General features: G+C 44.3%; 1 protein-coding gene across 1 annotated transcript; it reads left to right on the top strand.

Moving 5' to 3' along the window:
* The first annotated feature begins 337 nt into the window (after nt 1-337).
* On the top strand, nt 338-11,054 carry LOC120988973 (leukotriene B4 receptor 1-like). Its single transcript, XM_040416795.1, has 2 exons — nt 338-456; nt 9,088-11,054. Exons 1-2 carry the CDS (start codon nt 445-447, stop codon nt 10,162-10,164), a joined length of 1,089 nt encoding a protein of 362 aa, XP_040272729.1. The 5' UTR covers nt 338-444; the 3' UTR covers nt 10,165-11,054.
* The last annotated feature ends 3,198 nt before the right edge of the window (nt 11,055-14,252 follow it).

Below are 14,252 nucleotides of genomic sequence, written 5' to 3'. Positions count from 1 at the left end.
AGAGGCCGTCGCGGGCATCTTTTTTGTAGAAAATGCACCAAATCTCTCACGCGCTGACGTGTTGACGTCATCCTGTCATCATGCTGGATGGACACGGTGATGATGTGGTGATGGCACACGTCAGCGTACGTAAGATTTGGAACATTTTATTTTATTTATAAAGTGTTAGGATTAGCCATTGATTAGAAACAAGGTATTACAGATAATTTTTAAAGGGTCAGGGATGGGTAAACAATGTTGCCTAACATAATAATAATCCATTTTGCAACCTTGTCTTACACAGAAGTATTGTGACAGCAGGAAACCTGACTGCAATGTTATATAGCTTCTTGTTTCTAACATCCTTTCTCTCTTCAAGGCTTTTTGTCCAAGCACAACATGACAGATCTGCAAATGGACTAAAACACTGAAAGGATATCCCAATCTGACAAACTCTGCAGCATTATGACTGAGGCAGTAAGTAATGGACTCAATAATAGATCTATATAGATACAGAATAGGGGGACACCTGCCCAACCACACAGGATGGCACCATAGTGTGGAGTTCTGAAACTTCTGTAGATGTTTGCATTTAGGAAACCAAACTCTATATGGGCACAGAGAAGATATTCTTCTAGTATGTAATGTATGGGATTTTCTAGTATGCAAGCTATTTTATGATTATATATATATATATATATATATATATATATATAAATATCGCTATATATATACCATTTTCTAGCATGTGACTAAAAATATATTTTCTCGTATGTAAGATAAATCTTATAGTATTTTAGATATATTCTCTAGTATGTAAGGTGATATACTATGTAAAATATATGTTCTAGTATGTAAGATATCTGAATATATGTAAGATAATATACTATGTGCAATATATTTTCTAGTATGTAAGATAATATACTATGTACAATTAGTGATGGACGAACATCGGCCGGGACAGTTCGCAATCAAATGTTTGTGAACTGCACATTTGCGGCGCACCCCATTGACTTTAATGGCAGCCGAACCTGAAAAACCTTCAGGTCATATTTGCAGCCACCAAATACTTACTAGAAGTGCACAAATAGTCCCACAACATGGGCAGTGACATACCAGAGGGGGATCATTGGCAAAAATTCCTACAAAAAAAATATGTATTTTAATTAGGGGCCATTTTTATGCGTCTTAAAGGGTAACTCTCAAAAATGTGCACTGCTGGAGCCCAGAAAAATTATATTTTAGGCCATGGGAGGCCCCCAAAATTAGTCATTCACCTGACAGAAAAGAACTTGTGATTATGTGGCTGGAGGTACGTACATTAGGCGGTCACTGGCTAAAAATTTTACTGTAGGTCAGTACAGGCCCCAAAAATTAGGCATTCACCTGACAGAAAATAACTTGTGATGATGTGGCTGGAGGTACATTAGGCGATCCCTGGATACAAATTTTACTGCCGGCCAGTACAGGCCCCAAAAATTAGGCACTCACCTGACAGAAAAGAACTTGTGATGATGTGGCTGGAGGTACGTTAGGCGGTCACCGGATAACATTTTTACTGTAGGCCACTGGAGTACAGGCCCCAAAAATTAGGCATTCACCTGACAGAAAATAACTTGTGATTATGTGGCTGGAGGTACATTAGGCAGTCACTGGATACAAATTTTACTGTAGGCCAGAACAGGCCCCCAAAATTAGGCATCCACATGACAGAAAAGGCTTTTTATGCCACTGTATATACATAAGACAAGGGACATTTTTTGTTCTGTGTTGTGGCAGATATGTGTGGGCTGGCATGAGGAAATTCAATTACACATGCCTTATCGGTCATGATCCCCCTGCTGCACTGAATGTCCTTTCGGACAGGAAACTCGACGAGGGGCAAGCCAAGAGTTCCAGGCAAATTGTGCCAGCTCTGGCCACCCGCAACAGCAGAATGCAACATCTCTCGCAGCAAGGCCTGGAAATGCTGCATTCTGCCAGCCCTCTGTGATGCTGGTAACATGCCATTTTGTGTTTGTACCGGGGGTCCTTGCCTTTTATGCTTTTTATACAGGGGTCCCTCTTCAAAGACTGGAGCATGAAGGCCCCCATTTGCACTAAATTGGAAGTGGTGGAGCGCCCTGGCTCCTGCTCATCGCCCAGGAGAATGTTGTCCTCGGTCCCCTCCCCCCAGCCACGGACAACACCAGGGATCCCCGAAAAGTTTAAAGTCCCCCTCAAAGCCTGCTCTTCTTGCTCCTCCTCCCCCCAGCCACCATCCTCCTCTGACTCCTCTTCAAACGCCTGTTGACTTATCTCAGATGGAGAAGCCACCCCTGGGAATTAATTTAGCAAAAAAGGTGTAAGGTACGATGTCACTGATGGAGCCCTGGCTGCGACTGACCAGTTTGGTGATCTCATCAAATGGCTGCAGAAGTCTGCATGAGTCGCACATGAGCAGCCACTGGCATGGTGATAAGAAACTAAGCTCCCCAGAACCTGTCCTGCTGCAGAGTTTGTACAGGTAGTCGTTAATGGCACATTTCTGGTGGAGCAGCCTATCAAGCATATACAAGGTGGAGTCATGGGCTGTCACAAATCAGACATCTGACGGGCAAGAGGTGTTGCCTCTGAATGTCAGCAAGGCAAGCCATGGCCGTGTAAGATCTTCTAAAATGGCCAGAGATTTTCCTGGCCTGCCGCAAGACGTCCTGGACCCCAGAGTATTTGGCAACGAATCGCTGCACGACTAAGTTCAGGACGTGTGCCATGCACGGCACGTGTGTCATTTTGCCCTGTTTCAGCATGCTCAGCAGATTGGCACCGTTGTTGCACACTACATTACCAACTGTCAAATTGAGCGGGGTTAGCCACTGATCGGCCTGTGACTGCAGAGCTGAAAGCAGTGCAGTCGCAGCACAGCATGGCAACGTCTCACCTGGGACATCGAATAGGTTCTGGGGAGCTTGGGGGGCGCAGCGGTAGAGGCGGTAGCAGTGGAAAAGGTGGAGTCAGCCAAGGAGGAGATGGAGGATGGAGTAGGAGGAGAACAAGAAGAGGCAGGCCTGTATGCAATCCTTGGCGGTAACACCAAATCCACACAGAAGCCACGGCTTACATGCTTGACTGCCGTTAGAAGGTTCACCCAGTGGGCAGTAAAAGTTATGTACCTTCCCTGCCCGTGTTTGCTAGACCACGTGTCTGTGGTCAGATGTATCTTGGCACCAACACTGTGTGCCAAGATATATTCACTTGCCGCTGAACGTGGCCATATAGCTCTGGGATGCCCTTCTGGGAGAAATATTTCCTTCCGGGGACCTTCCATTGCTGTGTGCCAATGACCACAGATTTTCTAAAGGCCTCAGAGTCCACCAGTCTATATGGCAGTAGTTGGCGGGCTAGCAGTTCCGACAAGCCAGAGGTGAGCCGTTGGGCAAGAGGGTTATCCGGCGTCATCATCTTTTTATGCTCGAAAATTTGGGCCACGGAAGCCTGCCTTGTGCCAGATGAACGCAACGATCGCACGGTGGAAGGTGGAGTGGAGGACAAATGGGAGGAGAGAGGAGAAGAGGCAGGACGTGGAGCACCGAGACTGTGGCTTTGTGGGTTCTGACGGCGTTGATCCCACTGGGCTCGGTGATGGGAGGCCAGGTGCCTTCTTAAGGTGGTCGTCCCTAGGTGAGTGTTGGGCTTACCGCGACTTATGCGTTGACATCACAGTCTGCAGATGGCAACACTATTGTCAGCAGCTGACACGTCAAAAAAAGTCCACACTGCAGAGCCATGTGTTGGCGTCCTGGGAGCGCCAGAAGTGACCGTGCATGGTGGATGGCTCGCTCCAGATTCATTTTTGCCTCCTGTTCCCTGCAATCTCTGCCTGCTTCTCCTTCTTCTCCTCCATCTCTGCTGCTCCGTCTCTCCCTCTGAACTCCCCTCCTCTCCCTCTCTTGTGGGCACCCACGTAACGTCTATCGACACGACGTCATCATCGTCACTTTCTCCACCACTGACATTTGAGATCTCGGAGTAGGCAGCAACAGCTGGGACCTCCCTCCTTGGGCTGATCTGGCTACTGTCGCCAGACTGCTGGGTGGCTGCCGTTGCTACCTCCTCTTCCTCATTCGATGTCAAGAATGGCTGCGCATTGGTATGGTCTGGGAATAGATGGGAAAATAATTCCTCTGACTCGAGTTGAGGGGCTATGGTGGTGGTGGTGTATTTGGGGGTGCACACAGCAGAGAGTGAGGACGGTGCATATACAGAGGATGAGGAGGGTGCAGAAGCGGAAGAAGCTCCTGCCTGGTGTACCTGACTGACCCCTAACAGAAGAGCAGTATTTGTGGAAGCAGGTATATTGCAGGCCTCAATCAATATTTGGTGGAAACAGGTATATCAAACCCCTTAATCAGTATTTTGTGGAAGCAGGTACATTGCAGCCCTCAATCAGTATTTTGTGGAAGCAAGTATATCAAACCCCTTAATCAGTATTTTGTGGAAGCAGGTATATCACAGGCCTCAATCAATATTTGGTGGAAACAGGTATATCAAACCCCTTAATCAGTATTTTGTGGAAGCAGGTATTTCGCAGCCCTCAATCAGTATTTTGTGGAAGCAGTCATATCAAACCCCTTAATCAGTATTTTGTGGAAGCAGGCATATCGCAGCCCTCAATCAGTATTTTGTGGAAGCAGGTATATGAAACCCCTTAATCAGTATTTTGTGGAAGCAGGTATATCGCAGCCCTCTATTAGTATTTTGTGGAAGCAGGTATATCAAACCCCTTAATCAGTATTTTGTGGAAGCAGGTATATCGCAGGCCTCAATCCATATTTGGTGGAAGCAGGTATATCAAACCCCTTAATCAGTATTTTGTGGAAGCAGGTATATTGCAGTCCTCAGTCAGCATTTTGTGGAAACAGTTATATCAAACCCCATAATCAGTATTTTGTGGAAGCAGGTATATCACACCTCTCAATTATTTTGACTTAAAGTTACTTTTATTCAACCAGCAAGTCATTTTTTGACGGGAAATTACATAGGTGTCTCCCAAAAGATAATAAGACGATGTACAAGAGGCATTATTGTGGAAAAAAATACATTTCTCAGCTTATATTTACATATGAGCAAAAAATACAAGAGGCTCCGCACTGTGGGAAATCTCAGAGGACGTGGTCGGAAGCCAAAAGTAACACCTGTGCTGGCCTGGAGGATAGTTAGAGAGGTGAAAAAGAATCCAAGGATCACCACCAAGGCCATCCTGGTGAATCTGGGCTCTGCTGGTGGCAATGTCTCAAGGCAGACAATCCAACGGACACTGCACACTGCTGAGTTCCACGGTGCAGACCAAAGAGGACGCCACTTCTCCAGATAAGGCACACAAAAGCTTGCTTGGCTTTTGCAAAAGCTCATCTGGACAAAGAAGAAGACTTCTGGTCTTCTGTGTTATGGTCAGATGAAACAAAAATTTAATTGTTTGGTCACAATGATGTTTCCTTCATTTGGCGTAAAAAAGGAGACGCCTTCAACCCAAAGAACACCATTCCCACTGTCAAACATGGTGGTGGGAACCTAAAGCTTTGGGGGTGTTTTTCAGCCAATGGACCAGGGAACCTAATCACAGTAAACGACACCATGAAAAAAGAGCAATACATGAGGATTCTCAACGACATCAGGCAGTCTGCAGAGAAACTTGGCCACCAGTGGACATTTCAGCATGACAATGACCCAAACACACAGCAAAAGTGGTGAAGGAATGGTTAGCAGACAACAACATTAACATTTTGGAGTGGCCCAGCCAGAGTCCAGACTTGAATCCAATTGAGAATCTGTGGAGGGAGCTAAAGATCAGGGTGATGGCAAGAAGACCCTCCAACCTGAAAGATTTGGAGCTCATTGCTAAAGATGAATGGGCAAAAATACCTGTGGAGACATGCAAAAGGCTGGTCTGCAATTATAGGAAGCGTTTGATTGCTGTAATAGCCAATAAAGGCTTTTCTATTGATTATTGAGAAGGGTATGAATAATTTTGGAGGCTGGTCTCTATGCTGTGCATGTAACAGAGGGCACTGGATGGCAAATAGGGGGAAATGGATGGCAAATAGGGGCAATGGATGGCAAATGGGGCACTGGATGGCAAATAGGGGACACTGGAAGGCACAAGTGGACACTGGATGGTAAATAGGGGTCAATGTATAGCAAATAGGGGGCACTCTATGGCTCAAGGGGGCAATGGATGGAAAATAGGGAGCAATGGATGGAAAATAGGGGGCACTGGATGGCAAATAGGGAGCAATGGATAGCACTGGATGGTAAATTAAGGGCACTGTAAGGCACAAGGGGGCAATGGATGCCACAAGGGGGCAATAGATAACACAAGGGGGTACTGGATGGCAAATAGGGGGCATTGGATGGCAAATAGGGGGCATTGGATAGGATATGAGGGGCACTGGATAGCAATGGAGGCACTGTGGATGGCACTAAGGGCACTGTGGAGGTCCCTGTTATGGGACGTTGTGGAGGTTACTGTTATGGGGGCACTGTGAAAGTCACTGTTATAGGGGCACTGTTGAGATCAGTCTTATGGGGGCCTGTGGATTTCACTGTTATGGGGGTGTGGATAACACGGTTATGGGAGCACAGTGGAGGTCACTGTTATGGGCGCTTAGTATAAGTGATAGGGCTCATGCAAACGACCAGAATCGTTTTGCAGTCTACAAGTAGTGGGTCCGCTAAATAAGGATACTGTCCGTGTGATAAAAAAAAAATTGCAGTCCTATTGAGTTCTATGGGTTTTACATCTGCATTTTGAGGACCAGGATAGGGCATTTTCTGTCTTTCACAGAAGTGACATAAGAATGTGGAAAACACATGGATGTCATCAGTGTGATTTCCATATTTGTATGCCAGTTCCAGAAAAGGTAGAACATGTCCTATTCTAGTCCTGATCCTGAAAATGCGGACCTCGAATCCATAGAAGACGTCAATAAGAATGCAAATAATGTGGATCGCACATGGAAAGTATCCCTCTTTAGCAGATCTGCAACTTGCAACCGCAAAAATGGATTCAGTCGTGTGCATAAGGGTTTAGGTACACAGCTCAGCAGGCAGGATAATACAAGATACTGTAGGATTACGGCTCATGAATGGGCACCAACCGTAGGGCCGCTGTATGCAGAGCGCAGGACCCATTCACTTGAATGGGGTCCGCGATCTGCAGCCGACGGTCCACACTGCAAAAAAGTAGTACATGCACTACTTTTTTGTGGTGTGGAGGCACGGACAGAAACCCCATGGGAGCACTCCTTTGTGCTTCCGTGGGATTCCGTGCCTCTGTTCCGCACCTTCTGGATTGCGGACCCATTCAAGTGATTGGGTCCGCATCCATGATGCAGTGAACAAACACCTGGTGCCCATATATTGTGGAACCTGCTGTTTGCAGGCCACAATATGGGCACCGGCCGACAGTGGTCGTGTGCATGAGCCCTTAGCTCAACAGGCTGTATCATACAAAATGGGATTAGATACACAGCTGTATCATACAAAATGGGATTAGATATACACTTCAGCAGGCAGTATCGCACACAACAGGATGTGTATCAGGCACACATACATGATAGGATTAGATACAGATGTGATTGTATGTGTTTGCTGATTCCAGCTGTTTATCACACTCTGGAGATGGTGAGGGAAGAGCCTGTAGACCAGGGATGGCCAACCTGAGCCTCTTTAGCTGTTGCAAAACTACAACTCCCAGCATGCCCAGACAGCCTACAGATATCAGCCTACAGCAGTGCATGGTGGGAATTGTAGTTTTACAATAGCTGGAGAGCCGAAGGTTGGCCAGCCCTGCTGTACACTGTCAGTGATGGGATTAGATACACAGCACAGCAGGCTGTATCGTAGTGATGGGATTAGATACAGATGTGTTTGGGTTTGCTTGCTGATTCCAGCTGTTTATCACACTCTGGAGTTAGTGTGGGAAGAGCCTGTGGACGGTCAGTGATGGGATTAGATACACCGCTCAGCAGGCTGTATCACACAGGATAGGATTAGATACACATGTGAGGGCAGAGCCTGTGGACGGTCAGTGATGAGATTAGATACAGAGCTCAGCAGGCTGTATCACACAGGATAGGATTAGATACACATGTGAGGGCAGAGCCTGTGGACGGTCAGTGATGGGATTTAGACACTGGGTGAGAAGTAGATTCATGTCTGGGTGCAGAAAGATGGACACAGGAGTTGTAGTGGATGTAGCAGCTGCAGGCAGAGCAGAGTGGGGGGCGTGGCCAGCCTGTGACTCATCATTGTGCAGTGCAGCCAGGCTTCTGTATCAATAAAGTTATGTATTCAACAAAACAGGAAGGGAAGAAAGTAAACAGATCTGCTAGGATAGTCTGATGCCCAGACAGGCAGAATGAAAGCACAGGCATGAAAAACAGGTATTTGGGGCATATGTATGCATGGTGTGAGGAGCACATAAAAATAATTTAGATTTTGGGACCGGACAACCTCTTTAAATTTAATTTTCTCCTACCATCTCTAGTCAGAATAACACATAATTCTTGGGATGCTTTAATTGGAGCTCTTTTCTCCCCAAAAATGACCTGTTTATCACCTGACACCAGTTGATGTTGACCTTTTATAAGTACAGTAGTCCCTCAAATTACAATGTTAATTCATTCCAAGATCACCATTGTAAACTGAATATAATGTATCTTAAGACTATAACTGAATGGAAAACTAATAAATAGTTCAAAAAGCCTATATAGCCTATATAGAAGAGAGGAACTTCTTCAGGGCCTGTACACAGTGTACCAAGGAAATAACATGGCACTCATCTTTGTAAAGATCGGTGCAGGACATGCAGTGTTGTACCGTACTATAAAGAGGTGTGACCAAACAGCCAACGCTCTTCAGTAATGCAGTTTTTTTTTACCAGGGAAACTCCATGCTTATTGTCTGGATCTTGCATTGAATGTTGATTGTTGCTTCAGGAAAGGCCATTGTACAGTATGTTGAAAGTACTATACCCTGTGGCCATTTTAACTTGTGTGTACTGTATTAATATAGCTTCAGTTTGCATTTGGTTGAACGTTTCTCATATTTTTCTTTTTCTTATAACAGAATACAGTGCTTCACCCGACAACTATGTCCAGTGTAATTTCTACTTTTACCAACTCCACGCCGGTTTTATCTACTGGAAAATCTGCCAGTCTTGGCATTGCAATTCTCTCACTCGCCTTTATCATTGGATTCCCAGGAAATGCATTTGTCATCTGGACAATTCTGACACGAATGAAGAAACGCACCGTGACCTGTCTCCTTATTTTACATCTGGCCGTAGCAGATGTCCTTGTCATCCTCACAGCCCCATTCTTTCTCCATCTTCTTTCCACTGGTAGTTGGACATTTGGGAACATCATTTGCAAGATGTGTCATTACATAAGCTGCTTGAGTATGTATACCAGCATATTCCTGATCACCTTCATGAGCATGGACCGCTTTCTTGCTGTCGCTAAACCCTTCACTTCCCAGAAGGTGCGAACAAAGCCAATTGTCCGAGGCATAGTTTCATTAATATGGCTATTAGCCTCTCTGTTAGCTATCACAATGTTCTTCTACCGTGCTGTAATACCCATAAAAAATCGCCCGCAATGTATACCTATTCATAAAAGTCCAAACCACATGGTTTTTCAGTATATTTTTGAGACTTTAACTGGATTTGTTATACCTTTCACAATCATAGTGTTCTGCTACATCTACATTGGAATAAGGTTACGTACTGCAAAGTTTCAAACAAAACAGACAAGCCGTTTGGTCATCATGATTATAGTAACTTTTGCCCTCTTCTGGCTACCATACCAGGTAGTCAATATGTTACAGGTGTCAGGACAACTATTCTCACCATCTCTCACACAAGCAGCTATAACCGCCAGGCCAAATACTATAGCCCTTGCATTTCTAAGTAGCAGCGCTAACCCTATTTTATATGTGTTTGCTGGTGGCAACTTTATTAAATCAGCTGGAGTGGGATTCATGGCCAAACTCTTTGAGGGGACTGCTTCTGAGACTTCAAGTTTCCGAAAAATCTCTCAGGTTTTTCGCCAAAGAAGTCATACAGAGTCTGTTGAATTAGAAAAATGCTTAGAGCAAGCAGAACAAAGTAAGACTATGTTGTCTAACCAAACAGACGGATTATGATAAGATAATACTTTTGTATCATTTTTAGACTTATATGTCTAACAAAAAAAAATTAAAGGGTATGTTAACTCTTTCAACCAATACATTAAAGGTGTTTTTCAAATGAATAAAAATTGCAATGGATTCGGAGGGGCTTAAAAACAAAAAAACAGATACTACCGTTCTGACGTTGCTTCAGCCCCTGATGCTCTCTACTTCCTGTCCCAGTTTGAGACATACGAAATGTCAGGAAAGGCCTGCTCAGCAAATCACTGGGTCACCACTAAGGTCAGTGATGAGCTGTCTGGATTACTTTCTTGCATTTCCTGTATGATTAAACAGGACAGGAAGTGGAACGGTGTTGGAACTGCAACAATGGGGATCGGTGAGTGTATTTGTTCTTTTATGTTTTTAAACCCCTCTAACCCCACTGACACTGATTTTATTATGTAATTTCCCCATGCATGTAAAATATAAAAAAAAAAGTAACTGTACAAATCGTGTTGATTAAAGATATCCTGGCATTTTGTGTATACAGCACTTATGCAGTTCTATGCATCCCCATAGATATGGACTATAAAGAAACCCTCTGTAGTTTGATTTTGAAGTCATGCTCACTTCTAGATCTTGCTAATTTGTCAAGTGTGGTTCACAAGAAATAGGGGAAAGATTGAAGGGTGTATGACTGCAGGATCACCAAATCTCTTCTCAGGGGTGACATGGAAGGCTCACAAAGCTTTTATAAGGTGTCCATTAGTTAGGTTCTAGTACAAGTAATAAAATGGCAAAGGTATATTGTAGACTTAAAGGCTATGTACACCTTTGGGGGCATTTTTTTTATTATTGCATTGTACTTATTTTTAGCTAAATAATCATTTTTTCAATTGGTCTTTATTAAAAATATGGAATACTTTTTTGTGTACAGAGCTGACATGCTCAACTAGCGCCTGTGGATTTTCTGTCTTTTCGGTCAGACCAGGAGCAGACAGACTCCTTATCTCTGCTCTCTGACATTATAAACACTCATTATACCGATGTAGTAGAGTTAACACTCATGCTTTCTGACATTTCTGAGTTGTGTTATCTAAACTAAGCAAACACCTTCAATTGCTTTTCAATGGCTTTTGTTTCAAGATAACACAATGATTTAAGAAATTTGAGTTAAGAGTTTGATTGCTAACCCTGCTACATCTGTAGCTCAGTTATTATCTTACTGATAAGAATGTGGCTTAAATAAGTGTTTATGAACTCAGTAGTTTAGAGATAAGGTTTATGAGGTTTATTAGATGACTGGCACAAAGTGAAAGTACCAGTCACACAGTTAGAAAAACTGTTAACCTTTTGTGACAAAATGGCTCAATATTGTTTAATAAAGGGCAATTGAAAATATTATTTTTAGTCAAAATTAGTAAAATGCAATTATAAACAGAAATTGCCTCCAAAGGTGTACTTAACCTTTAAAGAAACATATTCATTCGTTAAAATGATGCTCAGATTAAAAAAATCTTTAAAAAGCACCCTAGGATTTTTTTTCTTTGCTTATATAGTGCGGGATAGGATAATATAGAGGCTCTTGTGTATGCCTTGTGTATATCTTACTGCAGACTTTCTATGTATTCCTATGTGATGCAGCTTGAGCCTGTCTGCCCTCTCTGGCTTGTCATCTCTCTCGTCTGTTAGCTCTTACTTGCAAAATGGGAGACCAGTATGAAGCTACATCTCATACAACTACACTTCTGCGCTGTTGGATGAGTGCACATATACTGTTGTCTTTTTGCACCTCAGTGATCCATTGCTGGCGAAAAGCATGATCAGTAGTAGGAGTAGGAGGAGCATTGAAACCAATAAATGATGGGAAGGAAATACAGATCCCTTCTGCTGACATGGTGGAGCCTTGACTGCTGGAAAAGGGGTGTGGGCCACTGGAAGAAGCAGAGGTTGCTGTGCCAGGCTGTACCACTACATTAGTGCCACGGTTTTCCCCAGCCACTTTATGGTGACACTCCATGTGTTGATGAAGGGCCTTGGTGCCGACATTGGCACTCTGTCTGCGCTTCACCTTCTGCCCACAGGTCCTTCATATGACCACACTGACAGAAACTTGATGAAAAATTTCCACACTGGTGAGTATGGCATTTTAACCCCACCACTGCGTGCTGACTGCCTGCTTCTGCCTCTATGAACCCATGCACTGCTAGCTGTTTCCAGACAGGTAGGATCCTGAGTAGCAGACTGTCTACCTCGGGCACATTTGGCTCCAGATCTCACACTGCTGCCACCCTGCTGACTCTCGAGCCAGTCACGCTTGCACTCTGCTTGCTCATCCACACGCTACCACCCTGCCGCTGTTTCACGCGCAAGCTGCCACCCTTACCCCCTGATGATGATGATGATGATGATGAAGCCCCCTTTTCACATGGCTCCAATGTGCGATTGGTTACATGATTATCTACTACTGTCTGCTCCTCACTTATATCACCCACACCAGTCTCATGGCCACGTCCCTGACCGCTCGCAACACCTGCTCCCACACAACTCTCATTGTCGAAACTTGCACACCTACAGCAGGAAGCAGCGGACCTCTCCTCCAAATCTGGGCAGTAGCTGCTGACTGTCCTCAATAGGCTTGTCCTTGCTTAAAAGCGGAACAGAGCCGGCAGCATATAATATGTCCCAAGCAGAAGGAGCAGAATAAGAAAGAGGCAGGTTCAGGACAGGTGAGGGCACAGAGCTTGAACCTGGGCCATGCCAACTAAGTGTGCAGTCAGAGGAATCCACCGACTCCTGGCTGTGGTTGTCTAATGTCAGTTGAGATGATGTTGAAGACCAAGTCAACCATTCAAGGACAGCTGGATTACTGGTCAAAACACGACCGCTGGATGACACTGGCAGCTCTAGCCTGTTGCTGTGGCTTCTGCTGACAACACCTCTTCTTCTGCTGCTACTTCTGCCCGCTGCAGAAACATTTTTGTCACTGCCCATTCCCTCAGAGGGCCTTGTTACCTGTCTGGTGTACCTACTGTACAGTAACAGTAACTGTATATGTAAAATAAGTTATTCAATGTCAATGTTAACAACTCAATAACAGTAGAATTAGACATCTTGTGCACCCCAATTTGAGAATCAAGGCCTATCGAAATTGCTTATCTATAAGACAAGTGGGACACCCCAATAACACTTACATTACACTGCTTATTCACCCCAATTTGAGAGTTGAGGCCTAATGGAATTGCTTATCAATTTAACAAGGTGGGCACCCCAATAACAGTTCACTAACCCTACTTATTCACCTTAATTTAAGAATCAATAGCAGTAAATATATACAGCTTATTCACCCCAATTTGAGAATCAAGGCCTAATGGAATTGCTTATCTATTGCTTATCTATTTAACAAGGTGGGCACCCCAATAACAGTTCAGTTACACTGTTTATTCATCCCAATTTTAGAGTGAAGGCGTACTAGATCAGCATATCTATTAAACAAAGGAGACACCCCAATAACTGTTAAATTACACTACTTATTTACCCCAATTTGAGAATCAAGGTGTAATAGATTTGCTTATCTAGTAAACAAGGGGGACAGCCCAATTACAGTTAAATTACACTACTTATTCACCCCAATTTGAGAATCAAGGTGTAATAAATCTGCTTATCTATTTAACAAGGGGGACACACGCAATAACAGTTAAATTACACAGCTTATTCATCTCAATTTGAGAATTAAGGCGTAATAGATTTGCTTATTTTTTCAACAAAGGGGACATCCCAATAACAGTTAAAGGGGTATTCCCATCACATACAATTGTTTAATAGGTGCGGATCCCAGACGAGAACGAGAACCACCAAGCGCTGCTCCCTGCTGCTCCCATAGAAGTGAATGGGAGCGCACCGCACACACTCGGCCCCTGCTCCCATTCATTTCTATGGGGCAGACGGAAATAGCCGAGCCAGCGCTCGGCTATTTTCGGCAGCCCCATAGAAATGAATGGAGGGTGACTACGCATGTGCAGTGCGTCCTCCATTCATTTCCCCGCTCTGTTCTCAATGTAGGTGCGGGTCCCAGACCCGCACCTATAAGACATTGGGGGCATATCCTAATAATATGCCTC

The sequence above is a fragment of the Bufo bufo genome, chromosome 2 (assembly GCF_905171765.1).
Source record: "Bufo bufo chromosome 2, aBufBuf1.1, whole genome shotgun sequence".
Taxonomy (NCBI): domain Eukaryota; kingdom Metazoa; phylum Chordata; class Amphibia; order Anura; family Bufonidae; genus Bufo; species Bufo bufo.
The sequence above is the reverse complement of the archived record's forward strand: the minus strand, read 5'-3'. Positions and strand labels throughout refer to the sequence as shown.